The 23199-nt window shown below is 48.4% G+C and overlaps 1 protein-coding gene across 2 annotated transcripts in view; it reads left to right on the top strand.

The window, feature by feature from the left end:
* The window catches only part of gry (trafficking protein particle complex subunit 11 gry), a 374318-nt gene that overhangs the window by 333305 nt on the left and 17814 nt on the right, over positions 1–23199 (top strand). The window contains exon 30 of one of the 2 annotated variants that reach the window (XM_077655724.1): positions 19494–19654. The exons of the other annotated variant lie outside the window; for it this stretch is intronic. Within the exon in view, the coding sequence (XP_077511850.1) occupies positions 19494–19541 (48 nt within the window). The 3' untranslated portion in view covers positions 19542–19654. Of the gene's footprint in view, positions 1–19493; positions 19655–23199 lie in introns of those variants that run through there. 2 annotated transcript variants of the gene reach the window in all.

A 23199-nucleotide genomic window follows, 5' to 3' on the forward strand; every position in this document is an offset into this window, starting at 1 on the left:
CACAACTCCTCGCCGGCGACCACGACTTACCGACCTGGTCTACTGCATGCGACGAAGCTTTTGAAACGCTGCGCCATCTTCTCACCTCCCCTCCGATCGTGCGCCGTTTCGACCCTTCCGCCCCTACAGAACTCCACACGGACACCACCGGCATCGGTCTGGGTGCCGTTCTTGCTCAGCGGAAACCTGGCTTCAATGAGTACATCGTTGCTTATGCAAGCCGTGCACTCACGAAAGTCACGGAAAAAGAATGTTTGGCTATTATTTGGGCGATCACAAAATTTCGCCCTTACTTATATGGGCGCCCGTTCGCTGTCATATCAGATCACCATGCCCTTTACTGGCTGTCTTCACTCAAGGAGACTTCCAGCCGTCTCGCTCGTTGGACTCTTTGTTTACAAGATTACGACATTCAGGTCATTTACCGCTCCGGGCGGAAACACTCCAATACTGATGCCCTCTCCTGCTCCCCTGTGTTCTCTGATCTTGACCAACCCTCTATTTCCAGCCTCACACCTTCTCTTAATACCGTTGATATGGGTTCTGAGCAGCGCAAGGATCCTTGGATGCTTCTGTTCTGATGTATGTCTTAGCCAACCGCTCAGCACGCCCCCCTTCTAGAGCACTCCGTCGTCAAGCTCATCACTTTGTCGTGCGGGACCAGCTGCTGTACCGTCGCAACTACCTTCCAGATGGTCACAAATCGCTGCTCGTGATTCCATGGCATGTCCGCACTGCAATTTGTGCCAGTTATCATGACGACTCGCAATGCGCTCATGCCGGTCTGCTGAAAACTTTTGCCCACCTACGGTTTATGGGGTATGGGGGTTTAACGTCCCAAAGCGACTCAGGCCATGAGAGATGCCGTAGTGAAAGGCTTCGGAAATTTCGACCACCTGGGGTTCTTTAATGTGCACTGACATCGCACAGCACACGGACCTCTAGAATTTAGCCTCCATCGAAATTTGACCGCCACGGCCGGGATCGAACCCGCGTTTTTCGGGCCAGCAGCCGTGCGCCATATCTACTTAGCCACCGCGGTGGCTTGTTTTTACCCGCCTACGTCTTCAGTATTATTGGCGAGGCATGTACCGTCTTGTCCGTCAGTACGTCCGCTCTTGCTTGGAATGTCGGCGTCTCAAGGATCCACCACAGCACTCACCTGCTCCTCTCAACTTTTACCTTGTCTTGCCCACCCTTTCGACTGTTGGAATCGACCTTTATGGCCCTTTTCTTAGCACTTCTGCAGGGCACCGTTGGATCATTGTCGCCATAGATCATCTCACGCGCTATGCGGAAACTTCCATGTTACCAGGTGCCACGGCCTCCGACTTAGCCAGTTTCATACTTCAGAACATCATTCTTCGCCGCAGTGTGCCTCAGGAATTGCTCAGCGATCGAGGCGTCTTGGAAGCCCTTCTTCGGGAGTGTCACATCGTTCACCGTACATCTTCATACCATCCCCAGACGAACGGCATGACCGAGCACTTTAACCGGACCCTCGGCGAAATGGTGGCCAAGTACATTTCATCCGATCACTCAAACTGGGACCGCATTCTACCATTAGTTACCGAGGCTTACAATTCTGCAACGCAAGCAACTACTGGTTTTTCCCCATATTTTCTTCTCTACTGCTGGGAGCCATCTTCCATTATGGGCACCATACTCCCCTACCGCCCAGATTCCTCCGAATTTACAACAGTCTCTCAAGCGGCTGCGCATGCCGAAGAATGCCGTCAACTAGCCCGCTCCTTTACTTCCTACGACCAGCACCGTCAGCAAAGTGCCCGCGCCACTTCTACCTGTCTGCCGCCGGCTTACCTTCCTGAATCCTTAGTTTGGCTTTGGGTGCCCTCCTCTAGCCCGGGCCAGTCTATAAAACTGCTGAGCCAATACCGCGACCCCTACCGCGTAGTTCAGCAGACATCTCCAGTTAACTATCTCATCGAGCCCCTTGCATCTTTGCCTGATCATCGCCGCCGCGGTCATGAAATTGTCCACTTCGACTGCCTGAAACCCTACTACAACCCCGCTATCATGTCGCGCCCGTGGGCCGCCAGGATGGCGTCTTTTCACCCCGGGAGTATTGTATGGCAGACAATTGGGGCTTGATGCCCCAGCGGCCAGTGCCGCCAAAGGAGAGAAAGCAGACTGAAGACGAAGCTGACGAAGTTCAGTTGGGCACTCACGAACGCTTGACTACTGAGCTGCAGTGTGCTAACAAAGATTGTGGCTGTCCACATTTATTCCTTGATTTACTTCTTTACAAAATAAATAAATAATTCAAAATGATTCAGATCATTTAGTAAAACTTGGTGCTGCGCTAGTTGGTTAAACATTTCTTTGAAACGGATTAGCACTAAAAAAGACGAACACAAGGCGAGAGAACAACGACACGACACAGATGAGCACTACTAGCAACTGGTTTTATTTTTCGCTCCAGGGCACATATTTAAAGGCTTGTCATATCACATCATGCGCACAACTGGGGGCATCAACATATTTGTTTTCATATCAAAAAGTTATGGAGTATCACTCGCTAATCTTGAGTTTATGGAATGGCAAGCATGGATATGCTTGCCAATGATATGGAAAAAAATATGTTGACGCCCCCTGGTTGTGCACATGATGTGATGTGACAAGCCCTTAATACGTACCCTGGAGCGAAAAATAAAACCAGTTGCTAGCAGCGCTCATCTGTGTCGTGTCGTCCTTCTCTCGCCTTGTGTTCGTCTTTTTTAGCGCTAACCTGTTTCAACGAAATTCAGATCATGCAGTTTTGGAAGGTATATATTTTTAGAATTTAAATAAAATGTAAAATTATACTATTGTGACATTTTTTTTTAAATATGAAGTTCCTCACTGAAATTTAAAAATGGCCATCTTGCTTTCGTATATGTCTGTCACCTATAAAAAATGTTACAGCTGGTGAAACTGAATATGTCTAAGTGAAATAAAATACCAAAATTGGAAAAAAGTGCGTTTTGTACCATAAACATCTGTTTATTTCTACCCGAGGTGGTCCAAGTAAAAATGCAATTGATGCTGGGTGTAGTAGAACAGTTATTGCCTTTCATTGCTGAAGTTTTAATCAAGGGGATTTTTGTTTAAAGCTAGAAAAATATTTTTGAAGTTGTGCTCTTTCACCACAAGTTGTGTCATCTCCTGTGCTTCTTCAGTGTAGAGCACGGCACCTGGCATGACCCAGTTATGGCCAGATAACCACTACAGTTTGCCCTCACTTGCAGTTGTGCATTTTTAGGGCTGCAGCTAAGGCAGATATCGCATGACATTCGGCGAGTGGTATGCTAAGTGAGATCGTTTTCACTTTCAAAGTTCGAACGAACCAGCTATGGCGTCAGGCATCAAAGAGCAGAAAAGCAAGGGTATTCAATGTGCCGTCTCAATTAGACCACGAGGAAGGAACGACCAACCGGCACAGCAGCCACAAAACCAACCCTTTATTTATGTCCAAATAAGGTCGCGCTAAGCACATGCCTTGGAGCACACGTGATGGAGCGAAGTCCTCACCATGGTTTCGGATAACACGAAAAACACTGGCAGTGAGCTTGGACCGATCGTACGGAGGTGCCTCACACTCGAAGACCGAGCATACCGCAGCCGCAGCACCGTGGCGCAGCATCGCCTCCTCCTCACGTCCTCTACACATCTTTCATGGCTTTGACAGCAATGACTGAATGCGGCACTTTATAACAATCTCACTGGTGCGTGTGCCGGCCCCGGCAGCGCTAAGAAAATCTTTTCCCATGAATATCTGTTCGACTACACATTGTTCTGATGCTTGCCTGCAATGCAAACTTCACTTACGAACAAGAACTGTACATTTCGCCTGGCCACAGTGTCGATGGTGCTGTACTCTGCGGTAAAGAGGCGCAAAGAGACAACACATCTTACGTTGCAAGAGCTCAATTTCAAATTTTTTTCTCACGTTAAACAAAAATTTTCTTGAGCAAAACTTCAGAAATGAAAAACAATAACAACAAAAAAGCCCGGGACGTCCACCTGGTTGCTCATTGTGAACAAGGGAGCCGTAGCGCTCCCGAAACGTCATTTTTTTTGTTGACCTTGGTCAGTGACCAGTGAACCTCATCAAGCCATGATTCCTGACCAGACGGTATGCCGTCGAACCCTCGACTACATCACTTTACGCCATCAATATGGACAACCGGCCGTCACCGGAATACACCGTTTTGTAAGCACCTCAGCAAGACTTGCTGCTTACTCCACGCACCTGCGTTTCAACCTCTATTGTAAGTCTAACCACGTTATTCCAAGACCCTTGCGTCTAAAGAAACCGGTAAAGACACGTTTTGGTCTGCATGTGGTTGCAAAAGCTGAACGTCATCTCCTTCAAGCAAGGATTGAAGAATGCAAGCTGACAAAGAAGCGCTTAGAAACTGAACTGTTCTTTGCAAAGCGACAATTGGAATTTATCACTCCGGATGCCCTCGCCAATGTTCAGTTGGTTGCGAACCAAGAAATGTACAGAAGAGAGGAGAGACATCTGAAATCGCAGGATCAAAAGCTGCAGACTTTACTTGCTGAAAAGGGGATAGCGACCAGGGCCGCACCAATCTTCGAAACACGGAACCTGTCGTCCTACAAATTGAAAACATCCGAAGCCAAGGTGCTCAGCTTAGGTTTGAATTTCAACCAAGGGAAGGCACCGGACCCACGAAAGGTTGCATGTGCCGTAGAAGGGGCCGTACGACTTCTGGAACGAGACGTTCAGGACGAAGTTAGAACAAAGGCGATAGGTGTGTTGTCACACATGAAGAAGACGTCATCAAACCGCCCTCTTGGTCAAGATGATCGCTCAGCAATCTGAAGCCTCCATGCTAACAAGGATATAGCCGTCCTACCGGCAGATAAAGGGAATGTCACTGTTATCCTTGACCGGTCTTCTTACACGGAAAAAATGGAGGCCATGCTTCAGGACGAGACCACTTACTGCCGGATCCCGAAAGACCCTACTCCCAAAGTGCAGACGTCTCTTCAAAAAATGCTAGCAGAGATCTTCAAGGGCATCCCTCCATCTATGAAACGGCTTTATTATCAGTTGCTATGTACAAACGGCTCAGTGCCCGCCATATACGGACTACCAAAGGTGCTTAAACCAGGGATTCCCCTGCGCCCAATAGTGGATTTTAGAAAGTCTCCTTTATACTCGTTGTCACAGTACCTTCATGGCGTTCTCTCACCGCTGGTGGGCAAGACAGGCACAAACATCAAGAATTCATCCGACTTCATCAACAGGGTCAAAGAGGTCGCCCTAGAAGACGCAGATGAGATCGTTTCTTTCGACGTCTGCTCGCTTTTTACAAGCGTGCCTGTTGATCTCGCAGTTGAGACATGTAAGCAACGTGTCGAGAATGACACCTCGTGGCAGGATCGGACACCATTCGAAGCAGCGGAACTTTGCCAACTCTTGCAGTTCTGTCTCACCAACACATATTTTACGTACAGCGGCAACTTCTACCAACAGACCTTTGGCACAGCAATGGGGGCAGCCATCTCGGTCACAGCGGCTAACATCGCTATGGAAGCCATCGAGAGCAAAGCTTTGGCCACCTTCCAACCGCGACCAAAAGTATTTTTTAGGTATGTGGACGACTGCTTCTGCGTCATAGACCGGAAGCACACCCGCACTTTCCTCGATCAGCTTAATGCCATTAAGCCCTCAATCAACTTCACTGTTGAGGAAGAGACTGACGGCTGCCTTCCGTTCCTCGACACCGTGGTAACCCGTACTCCAACAGGTCTTATTTTTCGCGTCTACCGGAAACCGACGCATTCCGGAAGGTACCTAAATTTCAATTCAGCACACCCTGTCAGTCATAAGCGGTCAGTGGTGGCATCTCTAATCAACCATGCCAGGGAAGTATGCAGTGAAGACGCCGCCCTAAACCACGAAATGAAGACAGTGGAAAAAGATTTGAAAAGAAACGGCTACCCGCTTTCCTTCATTCGGAACACGCAAAGAGTGGCTGTATCAAGTAAGCCTGCTGCCCAGGAAGACGAAATTGCTAACGCACCGAAACGAGCCGCTATCCCGTATGTACCGGGGATCAGCGAGGCGCTGGTGCGGATGTTCCGCAAGCACGGCGTCCATGTTGCACATGTCCCAACAAGCAAGATAAGAAATGAGCTTGTAGACGTGAAAGACCAGCTCCCTCGTGCCAGTTTTCCCGGCGTGGTTTACAAGATTGCCTGCGCCGACTGTTCATCAGTTTACATAGGGGAAAGACTTCAAGAGACGCCTGAAAGAACATCAGTACAATGTACGAAAAGGAAAAGTGACAACGAACGCAATCGCGGAGCATGCACAAGAGACTGGTCACGAAATTAACTGGGATGAAGCAGATATAGTGACAACGGAAAAGAATGTATCAGCCCGCCGAAATCTCGAGTCATTAATCATCCAGACTACGCCCAACACAATAAATAAGAATGACGGCACGTTGCACCCTATCTACGCGAAATGCCTCAGAACGATAGTAACCGCTACAAAAAGCCCGGGACGTCCAGCTGGTTGCTCATTGTGAACAAGGGAGCCGTAGCGCTCCCGAAACGTCATTTTTTTGTTGACCTTGGTCAGTGACCAGTGAACCTCGTCAACCCGCAATTGTTTGCATTTTTACTTGGACCCCCTTAGGGTGAAATAAAAGGGTGTTTACCGTATAAACAACGCGTGTAAGGGCCGCACTCGTGTATGGGCGCATCCAAACTCTCCATAACCCGCGCGGCAATAGCCTTTGAAATGCACACGCTGTGGCCTCTGCGATCAGCTCCGGCTGCGAGCAACTGTGCGCTTGACCGCGGAGGCAACGAACGCACACAGGAGCTTCCAAATGCCGCCCACGGCGGCTTATCATCATCATCATTTTCCTCCGCCATGAGCTCCCGCTATCCATATCAGCATCAGTATCACTAACATTAACTAGCTATAGCGCCTAAAATATACTTGCTGGCGTGCTGAGCGCGCCCGCAAGAAGGAGTGGCACAGAGGGCAATGAATGCCACCGGCAGCCGTGTGGGGGCGCTGCTTTGCAAGAGTGTGCTGTAACCATCGCGTGTCGGAGCTTCCGCGTGGGTAGTATATGTGCGACGTCGACTTCGTAGGATTGGAGCATGCGGGTTAAGCTTTAAGGTAGGGTATTGGAATCGTTTTCTTTTCTCGCTGGGGTTGCTGTGGCGGGGAGTGAGCTAGGTGATTCTCGGATTTTCGTATGAAGGAACTGGGATCGCCTAAAGACATCAGGTCGCGGCGAACAGTATCCATGTCTGTCGCTTTCTTTTCAGCATCGACATGCGATGGTTACAGTGAAAGACAAGTTAAAGAAGGAGAAGTTCCCGGGCATCGTGTATAGGGTTCCCTGCGCTGATTGTGAGCATGTCTGTATCGGTGAAACAGGTGATTTTCGGAAAAGATTGCAGCAGCACCACAATGATGTCAAGAACAAGTGCGTGGCAACAAACACACTGGCTGATCATGCTATCTCCGAGGGCCATGACATCGACTGGGACGGCACGAAGATAATCGGAAAAGAAAAGAGCAAGACGACAAGGCTTTACCTAGAATCTTTTTATATTCAGACGACGGCAAACACGCTTAATCGCAATGAAGGCAATCTACCCCCGATATACTCCCGCTGCTTGCGCCATATCATGAAACCTATATAACTTACCTTCACTCCTGTCTTCCTTTCATTGTGAACAAGGCCCCCGTAAGCCGGGGCCGAAACGTCATTTTTAAAAGATTGGTCGGCACCTGAAGAATTTCTGCCAGTACTTTTAATTGTGACCGTCAGTACCCTGAAGTACCCTGCAGCTGTACTTCCAATCAAAAAGCCCCCTCCAGCTGGCTTTGCATGAGTCTCCCACTGATCCAGGTATGGTAAAAATTTCTTCAAGAACATTACATTTGGACTGGCAGGCCTCAGTGCTGTCATGCTGACTCTTGTGGTCATAATTCGGATGAGTTTGTTCAACTGCTGAATAAAGTCCTCAGTTGCCTGCACGGTTCTATACAATGAAGTGACGTATGTTCTGTGCACAAAGGGCTGCTTAATAACTTCGTCCCCGAAAGCGCTGAAAAGCAAGCTCTACTTCCATTTTCTCGAAGCAGTTAGGCTTTATATGTGCAAGTGTAATGCTAGGCATGACCTTTAGCATTACGTTGTCGCAATCCACATTCCAGGCGTCCTGTATTGTACCGCTGTGAACTGGCCCGGGTGGTGTTAAATCCTTTGCAACAAACCCATTCCTAACGTTCTTAATAAGATGAGGGAAATCAGAAACGAAGGAGATCTGTCTTGTTGCGTTCACAGGATGTCGTGTGCTGTTCTTGATGTGGCCATCTGCAAAGACTAAAATAAATGGGTGGTAATTAGTTTTCTTTTGCTAATTGCTTTTAACACCACTGCAAAAATATACCAAGGAAGTATTGTTAAGCAATCCTAGTAATAAATCATATATAGACAAATTATTTAAGGCACTCTACAGTGGAACAACTTGCAGAGAGAAAATGACATCCACTTGAATGCAGATACAGAACAACAAAGGCATCTCAAGCAGTTTATAAATCTTTGTAAACAAAGGTACCGTTTTTGCGCTCCTAAATTTTCTTAATTATATACGACTGTCCTTAGGTGAATGACAATTCATCGATGGATGTCACACATTCTTCAATATGCTTGATACAAGGTACAGTATCAACTTCACCAAGCAAGTGCTCAATATAAAACTAATGAACACTGTAGAAAGCAGTAACGATTTCCTATATTCTTTCCTGGCTATTTTTTAGCCTGCTACAAATCTATGTGATACTCTTACCTTGTATACCGAAGTTCCGCCACATGCTCCAGCTGGCGCCGTCGCACGTTAGAGAGTCAACAAATACGCCGGCTTGTTCTGCAAAAATTGTGGCTTCTATAATGAACTTGGCCAGAATGGGTGCCTTCACATTCCCTCTAGAGGCAAAAACTCCAAGTATCTGTGTCCAGTTTCCTAAAACAGCCAAAAGGATTAATATGGGGTATATTGTTGGCAAGTCTTCAAATTATAGCTCTAAAAGAATGCATATTGAATGCAGCTTCCTGTGAATGGCTGGAAGAGTACAACCATACTGTGATCAGCCAGAATGCCTTTCTGGTCACTTGACGATTGGTCGCCAAGACCAACGAAGCCCTCATTGCCACCTGAATTGGAAAAAGTCACAAAAATATTCAGTCCTTTATTTTACGCTACACTATTTGAAAATTTTGCCTAGGCACCATTTCAGATTAAGCATAGATTGAAGAAAATATAACCTTAAAGTGCCTTTGGAACTGGACATCAACAGATTAAATCAATACTTTCAAGCAGTAACACACTATATTTGAGTAGTGTTCTGGACACACAAGTCAAACTCATAATTAGATTTCATATCAAGGTGCTCTGATAACTTCAGCTCGTCTATTACAAGACCACCATGGCGGCCGAATTCATCCATGTCCTTTGTTTTTTCCCTCAGGGCAGCATACACTTTAGGGCTAAGTCCGAAACCACCCTTGAAGTGCTGCAGATATTTCTTAAGGCAGGTTCGGCCTGGAAGAATCATTACTTTTTTTTTACGCAAGTGTTCATACTGTTTGGGACTTTGCATCCACATCATTATGCACTCAACAATCCATTCGTCATTGTAGGTCATTCCTTTGATCGATTTTCATTGAGCAGCAATGAAGCAGTTCTTCACAGCAAGTTGCTGTTTCTGAGGGAGGGCCTGAATCCTTGTTTCCAGTGCCTCTTCGGTGATTGATTTATTTTCTTCCTTCATTCGAGCCACCTGTGCCTGCACACTGGCCAGCTTCTTGTTTGTTCTTCTCAGGTTGCAGCAGATTTTATGGCATTTATTTTTTTCAATGCTGGTCCTCTTCTCTTCTTTCATCCTGGACATCTATTTGCATTGGGCACAGCCTTCAGGTTCTGCTTTTAATAAGCGCCTTGCAGCAGAGAACATCTTCCTCTGCCTGGCACTGGCTTTATTCCACAGCAAAGCACCATCGCCGAAGTCTTCTGTACCAGTAATTCTGCTCCACCATGTGTTTTGAGCACCTGCTTGCTGTGCTCCCTTCCTCGCAAGTACACGGTGGCTAGCTAAAGGTAACCATTCTTTCAACGAACAGGTTTCCAAAATCATTCTCTTTGGCTTCGCAGAACGCATTGGACAAATTGTCACTACACGCATTTGGAACTTTCATCCACGTAGCCGGGATAACGATGCCACTAAATGGGTGACCACTCTCTGCTGGTGTAGCTGATGGTTGCTGTGCAGGCTGGCTGCCACTTTGCGAGGGTGAAACCAACTCTTCCACCGAGTCGACAGTTTCGTTATGCTTGCTGCATGCGGCCACATCCTCAGAACAGGCGGAACTTTCAATCTCGCCTGTTGCGCTGTCGATCACATCCAGCAGCCCGGATTTGTCTCTGCATCTTCTTGGGGGCGGATCCTGCGTGCAAAGGTTCCTTTCCTTCCTCTTGAGTGCTTTTTTGGGCTCTAGATGATTGGGATACAGTCGAACACGGATATATCGAACTCGAAGGGGATCGCGAATTAATTCGATATATTAAAAATTCGATATAAAAAAATACAGGCCCAGAGACTTTACCTGTGGCGGACGATGACCTACCGATCGGAGCATTCAAGAATGACAACTATTTCCGCACACACGACGCAACGTAATGCTTTATTTGCGTGAAAAAAAATCGCTTATGTTCGTCTGCTTCTTCGCCTTGCAAATGAAATTAAAGACTCCAACCTCGATCTTATCGAGGCTGTTCAGGTGCGAAAGCCCGGTTCCTTCCATGTCGCCGCAACAACGGCGAATCAAGCTGAACGCGGCCGCCACTTCAGCGGTGGAGTACGAGCGTGTAGCCGCCCCCTCGTCCGCAGGATCTTCGTCACCACTCGAGCTGTCGGCCTGGGTCCCTGCGACTGCAGCTACAATGTCCTCGTCGGCGAGGCTCGCAACAGCCTGAACATTGCTGTCAACGTTCACAAAATCGTCAGCAGACACTTCGGCTGGAACGGCAGCCGGGAAAAGGGACGACAACTCGCGAAACGCGTCGTCCATGCGCTCGTTGTCGCCGTCGCCGTCTTCGCAGGTTTCGGGAAGTTTGGCCGTCACGAGGCCTGCCTTCCGGAAGCAGTTGGCCACGGTATCCTGCTTCACGTCTCTCCAGGCGCCCGTCATCATTTGAATGGCCCCCAGCAGGTCAACCTTAAGCTCGGTGCCCATGCGGAGGTTCACCAAAAGCCTATCAATGAGTCGCCTCCTGTAGCCGACTTTGAACGACTTAATGATGCCCTGGTCGAGCGGCTGCAACTTCGCTGTCGTGTTCGCCGGCAGAAACTTGAGCGCGATGTTTTCGAGCTCGCAGGTGGTGTGATGGGCCGAGCAATTATCGACGAGAAGGCAAGCGTGACGCCCCGACTTGCCCAGTTCAGCGTCCCACGCTTGCAGCCATTCTGTAAACAGCTGACGCGTCATCCACGCCTTCTTATTGAAGGCGTAGCGAACGGGGAGCTGCTTACAGTTTTTGAAGCAGCGCGGTGCCCTTGCTTTGCCGATCACAAAGGGCTGGAGCTTTTGAGAGCCATCCATGTTGGCAGCGAGCAGAACGCTCACGCGGACTTTGCTCATCTTGCCCCCGTGACACGTGCTGCCCCGGACGTCGAGCGTCTTGCTGGGCAGCATCTGCCAAAACAACCCGGTCTCGTCGGCGTTGAAGATTTGCGCGGGTGAAAACTTCGCGCAAATTTCCGGCCATTCCTTCGAAATCCACTGCTGGATATCCTGGCTGATGACGGCTCCGCTTTCCCCAGAAATGGTTTTGCCAACTATCTTATGGCGGTTCTTAAACCTCTGCAGCCACCCTGTGTTGTCGGCGAAGTTGTCATCACCGAGTGCAGCGGCAAACCATTTGGCTTTAGCCATTAGCATTGGGCCATCCACCGGAATGTTCTTAGCCCGCACCTCTAAAAACCACGCATAGAGAGCCTTTTCAACTTTCTCGTGGGCAGGAGCGCGCACACGACAAGCTCCCGACGTTCGTTGCTCCGCCGCTTTCGACTTTATGTCCGCCTTGTTTTTTAACAAGGTGCTTAGGGTGCTCCGAGGAATCCCGAAGTCGTCTGCCACCGTCGCACTTTTCTCGCCTGCCTCAACACGCTGAATGGCTTTCAGCTTTGTCGCAAAGTCCAGGTTCTTGCGCTTCTTGACGCTGCTTGTGCTTGCTGCGGCCATTGCTTCCGCGTCAGCTCACCACGATCCAGTCACACACGTGTCGTGAGACGCACGCAAAACAATATTGAACACGAAACACAAGAACGCGCACAAAACACAAGAATTCACGTGCGCAGCTTCCGCCAACAAAGCGCTCGCGATGGCGACAGCGACGTACGAAAGGCACGAGCTGTGGTTGGCTGAGCAAAACTCGTGAAAAAGCAACAAGAAAAAAAAAGGCAAAAGGAGGAGGCCGCCGGCGCCTTCGTTCCTGGCTGCCTTTTGGTTACGCGGGGGAAGGATGAGACATTGGGAGAGAGAAAAAAAAAAAGCTGTTCCGCAAGTCGGAGAGCGTGCACAGCGGGAGTACAGTCCGAGCCTCCCTCCCCCTCGCTCTCACATTTTCCGAGCCTTTCAAGGGAGGCGCGGAGCTCGCGGGTGCAGCGAGTGCCGAGATCGCGCGGCGTTCTATATATCCAATGGCGGATAAAAATATCGTTCGATATAAACGTACGAATTTCTATACTTTTACACAGAATTTTCAAGGGGATAATTGACGAGTTCGATACAGACAATAATTCGATATATGTGGGTTCGATATATCCGTGTTCGACTGTATAGTTCAAACAATGTTGGCACTGCATCGGGCTTCAAGCGCAGTTTTTCTTGAGCGATCTCACTCACCATGCCGTTCACAGCGATCTTGAACGAACGCTCAATGCAATCCTCCTCAGAATGTTTCTCACATACCACAAATACAGGTGTCAACCTTCTGTCTTCGCTTCTTATCGCTCTTTCCCACTCCATCAATTGCGTAGCGTCGATGGGCACCCTGAACAAAGAAATAAGCTGCTTTTTTGAACAGTAGCCACTCGTGCACATCGGGACAGAACACGTTCGCTCCTTGCTCTGTCTCTGGCTTGGACATGTTGCGGCGACAATACTCAAAGTAGCATCAAAAGCCAGCGCTGTGCGTCGATGAACACAAAAGACATGCACAAGCGACGCAATCATGGGTGGGCGTACACGCGGCTTTACGATGCGAGGGAGTCATCTGCTGCTGCAGCACACTCCGGACGAGCAGCGCCCTCTATCGCCCGCGGCGGGCTTTAATTGCAAACGGCGCCACGCTCGCACATGGTGGAGCACTGGCGCTCGACACACTAACAAGTATATTTAGTGTCCATTGTTGCTGTCAAACGCGCAGGAATTGTGGTAGCATGGTAGTTCACCGTAGTTGTCGCTTTCATGTGCTGCCGTCGAGCGTTGCAGTTTTAGCACAATAAGGCAAGCACCTTAATAGCTACATGGCTGGGAGTTTGCTGCCGAATACGGCAAGCATGCAGCGGGCAGGAAATTCGACATGGCCGAGAAGTGTGTCCGACTATGGTGCAACCAAAATGCATTGAGGATCATAAGCTGTAAAAAGTGCACTTTCCGAGGCAAGTCTTGCAAGTTTCCCTAACTGGAAGAAGAGCTGCTCTGCTAAGTGACGGAAGCAGGGAACAGCGGCTACTCATTGAAAGCAGAAATTCTGCATGACTTCTTTTGGGCTGATCGTGCACCAGAGCACAGCACCAGCTCCAAGTCTGAATACTCCGTGACTGACGATTGAACATAGAATAAATGGCGCTCATTCCCTGATTAATGTGTTTCGACCTAAAAAAAAAATTTTTTTCGCACATCGCGTGTATGGGCCGCACCCAGAAAATTGGCCCTCAAATCTGGAAAAAAAAGTGCTGCCCTTACACGCGTTTATTCGGTATTAGCCAAAATGCACTTTTCTGCAATTTCAGTGTTTTATTTCACTTCAACATATTCAGTTTCATCAGCTATAACATTTTTTTAAAGGTGACAGACATATAGGGAAGCAAAATGGCCATTTCTTAATTTCCGGGAAGAAATTGATATTTAACAAAAATGTCAAAATAGTATAATTTTTACAATTTATTTGAATTCTAAAAAAATAATCATGCCCTCCACAAATACATGATCTGAATCATATGAAAGCCAGAATCTGTGCAAATGCCATTAAATAATTTGTGGAGTGTTTTCTAAAAATTTGGATCTTTTTATCAGTTATTGAGCAGTGCCTGGTTTCACACCTTTTCTGAACGTTCACCTTATGAATAAGTTTTTGCCGGCGAAAATATTTTAGTCTTGGATTACACACGTTGCGATAAGCTTCGATGAATTTTTTTACACAAATCGAAGATAGTCAAGCGCAATGTCTCTGACGTTTGGCGTGGGAGTGCTTTGGTGCATGTTGTTCAGATGACATTTTTTGATTGCCTGTGTAACGTGTGGTCATACTAACTGCCACCTCTTCGAGAGCTCCTCAAGGGGACAGAAGCCAAGACTATACTCACTAGATAACAGGGCAGGTCCTATGCTTCATCACAAGTTGTCTAGAGCAGTGTGGAACCTACGGCTCTCTCGTCCAGCCAGGGCTGTTGGAAGACAACTAATAGTTCCTGAAATGCTTGAACAGTGTTATTAAATAATTAAAGCATAATTAAAGCACTTTTTTAAGTTTATATTGATTGAGGAGACGGTTCATTACACAGGTAGGGAGGCCGGTTGAAACAATAAAGTTATTCTGAACTGAACTAAACATATTGTTCTGCAAGAGCCGAAATTTAATGTATGGCCGCCCGCGCACCCGCCCGTCTGTTCGTTCTTCCGTCATCAACAAAAGAGCGCTGTCAAGCATGTTGGCGTTTCCAGTGCTTAGCATCGTTAGCTGCGAAAGCTAAATGCTGTATCACGGCACAGTCTAATGATTTTGTGATAGTCGACGGTGGGCCTCTTCCATTATCCACCTCTGGCTGCCTGCGGGTTGCCAGAGCACGGAGCCAGGCACTCGTTTTTTTAGGGCTGCTCCGCGCACTTCCGGTGGCTGCCTAGAACACGTTCCCTTTTCTCTGGCTGGGCAGTTTTGCGCTTCCCGAGGACAGCGAGACTCGCCAGCACTTTTTTGTGCTGGTGGCACTCGGGCTGGTTTGGGCAACCAGTAGACAATGGAGAGATGATATGGAAGCGGGCAGTGCGCGCAGCCATTTCTATATGGACTAGAAGGACCGCAGTTCTTCGTGCATTTTGTTCGATCTCTAGCGCGATGCAGGTGCTCGTTTCGACTAAAGCACAAAGCACACCGTCTGTGTCGCCTCCAATGACGCCTTTTGCAACAGTTCTCGCTGTTTATCTGTTTTGTGTGTGTGTGTGTGTGTGTGTGTGTGTGTGTGTGTGTGTGTGTGTGTGTGTGTGTGCGTGCGTGCGCGCGTGCGTGCGTGCGTGCGTGCGTGCGTGCGTGCGTGCGTGCGCGCGCGCGCGCGCGCGCGCTCACTGTATCACCTTGCAAGCACAAATACTTGCTTCATATTATGATATTTCGGCTGCTAATTCATGCGCTCAGCTGATATTGCGATGGTGTTCAAGGCCTTTCACGAGAGCAGCCGCAAATTCCAGCTCCGAGTATGCCCTCAGACACGTCCGTCCGTCCATCCATCCATCCATCCGTCCGTCCGTCCGTCCGTCCATCCATTTGCGAGCGTGGTCTTGATTGCTTTCTGCGCAGTGGAAAGGCGGATATGTGGCCGCACATCTTGTCATGCCGACTGCCATAAAGCTTGATGATCAGTCTTCTGCCACAAATGCTTAAAATGTCTGAGAAGTATCGTCTGCATATATCACGTCACATTTGACTACTTAAAAAGGAAAATTACCCAGCGCGGATCATCATGCAAGCCCACGTGGTACGTGATGCGCCGACACGCAAGGCCGAATTGTAGTGCCTTTCATCCGAGTACTCGCTCTCTACGGTAAAGCTGTAGCATACAGGTGCGATGTGCAGCTAAATCTGTACAGTACACCCGCTTGCTCTTGATGAACATTCAACCATGCAGCTGATATGCACTTTTGTCGAGAGTATGCGTGCATTCCTTGCCGGCAGCAATAGCCAGAGGGTGACAGATTATAGTAGTGGAATGGTTGCAATTCTTTTCTGCTTACAGTCCACAGGAAGTAGTTCACGAACATAAAAATCGCAACGACCACTGCAGAGTCAATTACCATGCGAGGTCAATCGTCTGCAGTCATACTTACTGCATAGTAAACAAACACACGATAATCCGAGAGTACAGCGTGTCATTTGATGAGCAACACACAAGCAGTTTTTACCACCAGTGTGGTGTCGACTGAAAGATGCTAGATTGATTGCTCGTCGCATGCTTTTGAGGATTTCTCGAAGCTTACACAGCACACAATTGATGCACCGAAGGCACACGCTCGCATCGTCATTGTCGTCGTTGCTGATGTATGTGGGTGCAAGTGAGATCAACTGTTTGTTGCGCAGTCTGTGGCTGCACTCAATAACTTCATGTCATTTTTTTCGTTACTAAGGCGGCTATTTCTGCCGTACAATGCGTAGCAATGAGACGCAGCAGAATGCGAAGCAATAGAGAGCATCTTCCCTCTATGATCCGTAGCTGGCCTTGCCGTCGTGATTGCCGGCTGGCTGGTTCCGATGGCCGCCATTGCATGTGACCACGATGCACCTTCCTGTCAGGGGTGAATTTTCTGGCAGCCAGCGGGCTGCCCGAACACAGTAAATTGAAGAGACCCAGTGACAGCCAACCATAGCAGCATTCTCGCTCCCGATCTCGAGCTCATTAAATCGTGTGGAGGTCTGAAGGTCCTGCTTCCTCCATAGCAGTTCAGTGTAGAAGATGTTTTATAGCATTCTGGTTTAGACTGCTGCACTCCTCTCTGATGCTTGAGAGCTCCCCAACTCTCTGAGGATGCACTCACGCAGCTGGGTGCACAGCTTGTTGGTGCTCTGTCAAATTTTCTGAGTGCACCACACGCCGTGATGTTATCGCGCAGCATCTTGGCGCGCTGTCAAGGTCTGCGCTGTTGACTGCACGTAACTGAGGAACACGCTAAGAAAAGCGAACGCTTAACAAGAACTAAATTTTAAGCGACAGAAGTGGAGTGTGGGTTCATTACAGGAGTAAATACTGTACATTTAAAGTTATTACTGCAGTATATCTCTCTCTTTTTTTGGGGGGGGGGGGGATGATGTACAGCAAGCATTTCATTCACTGGACGTGATCACAGCACTGTGGAGGTCGAAGTGGTGTGCTACCATTCCTTGCCAGAGCATATGGCAATTCAGCTCAGTTTCCTACGAGCAGCAATGGACAGTGGTGCTGGTGCAGTGAATTAGCCTCCAGTCACAGGATGGTGGGATTGGAGGAACACATTTATGCTGTGCGTGCCATTCTGATAGGCTCAGAATGCCACAGCATTCACAGTGCTGAAAATGAATTGTGAGATGGAGTATAATTGCTGCCACGAACTGGCTTTCTACTGGACTAAAACCTCCTTCCACAGCTGCTGCGCCTGTGATTCTGCTGTCCTAATGTATTAGACAGATTGCTGCCGCGGAGGCTCAGTGGTTTTGGCACTCAGCTGCTGACCCAAAAGACGCGGCTTCAATCCCAGCCGTGGTGGTCGCATTTTTATGGAGGTGAAATGCTAGAGGCCGGTGTATTGTGTGATGTCATTGCACATCAAAGAACCCCAGGTGGTCGAAATTACCCGGAGCCCTCCACTATGGTGTCCCTCATAGCCTGAGTTGGTTTGGGACATTAATCACTCTAAAAAAAACAATAAACAAACAGTATTAGACAAATTTTTCATTGCCAGGTCATAGGAGGATATGTGGTCAATATTGGTTGCGTAGAGTATCTATCCGCTGCCTCAACTGCAATTTCTCCTCAAAGTGGCATGCTCAATGTCCCTCGAACGAGCTGTTGCTGCGGATAACATGGGGACACAAATGGATGAGCTCTTGTGCCCTTGGCAAATTTGCACTTTGATTGACAAGCCTTCCCTTGAGCTAGCTGCCAGGTACAGTTGAATCTCAGTGATGGGATTATGACTGATACAAATTTTTGGATGATACGAAGTGGTAAAATTTTGCAGCTGAAGTGCATTAAGTACAATGGGGAGAATTCTGGATTTTCCAAACACTCTTTCGTGCCACTACAGATACAAACATGTGAGCCACGTCCGCACCCTCGAGCACCAAGCATGGTGCACACATTGCTGCGTCGCGATCGTCAGTCGCGCGGCACGCACTGCTGGCAGTGAGCAGTGGCGTGTGGCTGTGAATGAATCCCGTCAGCCGCAAACAGATCTGTCTCAATGCATTTTCGTGCTTCTGCATGCGGATTTTGTTCGTTTTGCATGATAGGAATTATGGATGGCACAACTATTTTTCACGACCCTATGAGATTGGTATCATTGAGATTCTACTACAGTCGAACTCGGATATATCGAGCTCGAAAAGGTTTGCAAAGTAGTTGGATATATCCACAGTTCGATAAATAAAACATGGCAGTACATAAATCATAATCTACAAGCAAGAATATATTGCACCCACACTAATGGTGTGGCTCTTGCAGCGATGTGCCACCATCCGACGGGCTGGCAGTGCATCAGTCACTAGGTGTTGCTGGATTCTTCGCATTGAAGCCAGAGCGGATGGTTCTTTGGAGCTAGACAGTGTCTGTTATAAGATGTATGATCTTCTTACCTGTATACTATAAATAGAATAATTGCTTATTAACGTACAGTTGGTTTCCGAGATGCCCTCGGCAGTGAAGCAAGTGGAGCATGCCAGGCAAGTGCTGCCACAATGGTTTAGTTAGTTAGGTTGGCTTCACTGCATGAAAGCGATGTGGTGTGGAAAAATGAGTGTATGAGAGATCGAAGACCACCCTCGTGTACACACCACGGCCACCTCATAACAGGGTTTCACAGCGGATTCTCTGGCAGCAGATTCCCAAGGCCGCACATCCTACACGTCTCTACGCACCAAAAGTGTTCGAAGAGCGCCATTAAAAGAAGCACCACTTGCAGGGATGTGGCACACAGTTCAACATCTCGAATGACCAGTGAAATTTGAGTTCAATAGACTACACTACTTTCGTATGCTTTTACACAGTACTTTCAAGGAATAATCTGTGTTTTCAATATAGCCAACTGTTTGACATATCTGCTTGCACTTCACCGTCTTGCACTTCAGAGCTGCACAACTTTGCAGAACGCCATGAAATGGCACTCATAATATGTTTTCTTAATTCACCTTCTGCGCACTGATACCTTTTGCTTGCTTCCTGCATTTTATGTGTCTTTCAGCCGCAGACAAAGATTGTGGCGCCCTGTGAAGTGATGAGTGGAAGCTAGCGAAGAAGACCAGCGCACATACTGTGGTGGAGTTTAAAACCGCATGTATATCACGTCATGTCGCAGTTGATCTGTTTGGGGTACAAAAATAAATGTCGATTGTGGACTCTCGTGATGTTGCCTCTTTTTCTCCGACAGCACAACTAAAAAAAAACTGAAGCACCTTTCCTGTACACCATCTTAAGCGGCTGCATTCCTTTTATTGCTTTATCACGTTCATACAATAGGTTATCTTGGCAAACAGGAATAGAAAGCACAGAATCTAAAGCAGTACACACCGTAACGCCAGCAATGCCAGCTCTACTCTTTTGTTCCAGCTGGCCCAGCACTCTAATTTGGAACTTTGGCTCGTTGATGTATGTACTGCTCGTGTTATTGGGCCACATGTGCCTTCCCTTTGTAAAATGTAAGGCTGCTTAATCTCCAACTTTGGCAGCTTTGGAGTTTGAGGGTGGCAGTTTTGTTAAGAACTACTGTTAAGACCCTGTCCGTCATGATCATTTTGACCAATTTTGACAGCTGTATGGCTGCATTGCATTTCTGCAAAAATCAGTTTTAAAAGTTGATTTCTGTGACCACAGTTCAGTCATTTTTTTTTTTTTTCACAGAAAAAGTGCTAGCACTATAGACGGACAATTCACTTTGTTACTTGAGTGGAAAGAGCTGAGCCCCTCATGATGCAGCTTGTCAAACCCGCCAGATGGCCAAGAGCTTATGCGACCTAGTCAGCCTGTTGGACAAGCAAAACCTGAAGGCCCGGCTCCGAGCTGTGGAGCGTGGTCTCCCACTGCTCCTCGGTAGTGATAAGCGGAAGGGGGTGATAGGGCAGGCCCACATCATGTGGGATAGGGTGATGTGCCCACCGCAGAATCTGCAGTTGGGAGAGTAGAGGGTGGGGTAGATATGGGAGAGAACTGCAGGATTTGGGAAGGCGTGTGTTTGAAGCTGGCGCCAGGAGATTTCGTGTATGATTCCCGGATAAGGACCTGTCGGCCGGTGGGTAAAGGCATCAGTCAAGTTGGTAATTTAGGGTGATGTCCTGATAAGTGGTCAACCGGTCCTTCGCCTCCATCGAAATTCAACCGCGGCGGCCGGGATCGAACCCGCGTCTTTCGGGTCAGCAACCGAGCGCCATAACCACTGAGCCACTGCGGCGGCGTCATTACATTACAAAGAAGAAAACATGCACCCAAAATTTAGGTGTCCATGCTCCTTTAAAGAACCCCAGGTGGTCGAAATTTCCGGAGCCCTTCACTACGGCGTCCCTCATAGCCTGAGTAACTTTGGGACGTTAAACCCTCATAAACCGCAACATTTCAGCAAATAACTCGCATCATTTCATTAAATAACTAGTGACATACCTTCTCTTCTTCTTCGACCTACACATGGCGGAGGCGAGTGACTGTTCGAGGCGTCGTAATGAAAACCTGAGCGTTCAAGTCGAGGTGCATGGTCAGTATTTCAGCGCTAATTTGTAAGTTGTCTGTGTGTATAGATATGATTTTGTTTTTGTCCGAAACAACGATTTCCTGGAGCAGGTGCATGGCAAAACTTCATTGCGATTTGCTGCTTGAAAATTCTTCACGTGTTTCGGAATTTTGGTGGTCGTTGCTGTCGGCGGCAGGTAGTTGGCTACAATTTCGTGACGACGGCAAGGCTATTAGACAATTGGTCCTACGTACACGCTTCACGGAACACATAACTTCTATAAAACGTCTTCAAACAACTCCAAACGTTTAAAAACATCTCAGCAATGGAGGTTTATCTACAAACGTTTTAAAAACATCTGACAATTAAAAGAGGTTTACTCACAAATGTTTTAAAATCTTCTTTAAACATACGCTTTCCACGCAATGTTTTAAAAATTTCTCTGACGAGAAGCTTACTCGGGAACGTTTCAGCGAGGTTTTTTAACAACAATTTGTTCCGAACGTATCTCTGCATGTATGTCCAAGTACGTACCAAACCGTCGGTAGATGTAAACTAACGCCGCAGTAAACCTAAGTCCAATAGTGAATTTTTATCCATCTTTTATTTCAGTGATTAGTGATGACTGAGCTAGTCATGTACACAACTCAGTGCCAATTAACATAGGATAATTGCTCACAGCCGTTAGGGCAGCAGGAATGCCCACGCAGCGAATGTTGCAAATAGCATATCCTGCTTAGAAGTCAATATATATGTAAGGCGGGGGTTTATTTAAAAGAGCTGGGAGGAAGGGAGCAGCGGCGAGAACAATCCGAGGGCAACCAGGTCGGGCACAGACACACGTGGCGATAGCAATACGGCTGACGCGCAGGGCCATCTTCGTTTTCACGAATCATGATCTGCTTTGTCTGGGTCATCATCTTCACAATCACCCCCGGGGCAAAGAGGAGCAATCCTGGCGGCTGCAATATGGAAGGATTGTAGTAAGGCATGAGACGCTGGATGTGAACGGTCTCGCGGCCGCGGCGGCGGAGATCGGGAGATGGCGTGAGGGGTTCGACGACGTAATTAACTGGAGATGTGCGCTCCAGGACACGGTAGGGGCCGTGATACTTGGCGAGAAATCTCGACGAGAGTCCAGGAGTACTTGATGGTATCCAGAGCCACACAAGCGCACCAGGAGAGAACTGCGATGTGGTGTGAGCGTTGTCGTGGCGGAATTTCTGGCGATACTGGGCGTCAGTTGTGAGTGAACGGGCGATTTGGCGACAATCTTCTGCGTGTTGCGCAGCTTCGGAAACGGGTATATTCGGAGGCGTCAGGTTGGTAAGGCAGAATGGTGTCTATTGTAGTAGATGGATGACGGCCGTAAGGACAGAAGCCAGTAGTGGACTGCTGGGCGATGTTGTAGGCGAAAGTCACATAAGGGAGGATGAGATCCCAATTCGAGTGGTTGGATGCGACGTACATAGAGAGCATGTCCCTGAGGGTGCGGTTCAATCGCTCGGTGAGGCCGTTGGTCTGCGGAGGTGGTACGATGGACTATGTTGCACTGGCGGAGCTGGGCGGTGACGACATCGGACAAAAAGGCGCGTCCGCTGTCGCTAAGCAGTTCACGAGGTGCTCCGTGACGGAGGACGAAACGTTGCAAAAGGAAGGAGGCAACGTCTGTCGCCGTGGCAGACGGAAGGGCGGCGGTTTCGGCATATCTCGTGAGATGATCAACCGCAACGATAGCCCAACGGTTGCCGGCCGCAGTGTACGGAAGCGGGCCGTAGAAATCAATGCCGATACGGTCGAAAGGGCGTGGTGGGCATAAGGGAGTGGGTGCAGCTCTCCAGCAGAACGATGAGGAGATGGCTTGCGACGTCGACAGGCGAGGCAGGCGCGTACGTATTTAAGTACGAAGGTGTACATGCCGCGCCAGTAATAGCGCAGCCGGATGCGGGTGTATGTCTTGAAAACTCACGCGTGACCGGCTTGTGGGTCAGCGTGGAAATATAGGCGCATATGTCCGTGCGCAGGTGGCGAGGAATAACGAGTAACCACTTGCGGCCGTCGGTGCTGTAGTTCCGCGGCGCGATAGAGGAGGTTATCGCGAATCACGAAGTGGGAAGCATGGCGGCAGAGAGCACGGGATGGAGAAGCAGCCGTGGGGTTGGAGAGAAAGTCGAGAAGAGAAGCGATCCAGGGGTCAGCACGTTGCGCTGAGGGCATGTCGCTGATGTGA

Source organism: Amblyomma americanum, chromosome 2 (genome assembly GCF_052857255.1).
Source record: "Amblyomma americanum isolate KBUSLIRL-KWMA chromosome 2, ASM5285725v1, whole genome shotgun sequence".
In the NCBI taxonomy this organism is placed as follows: domain Eukaryota; kingdom Metazoa; phylum Arthropoda; class Arachnida; order Ixodida; family Ixodidae; genus Amblyomma; species Amblyomma americanum.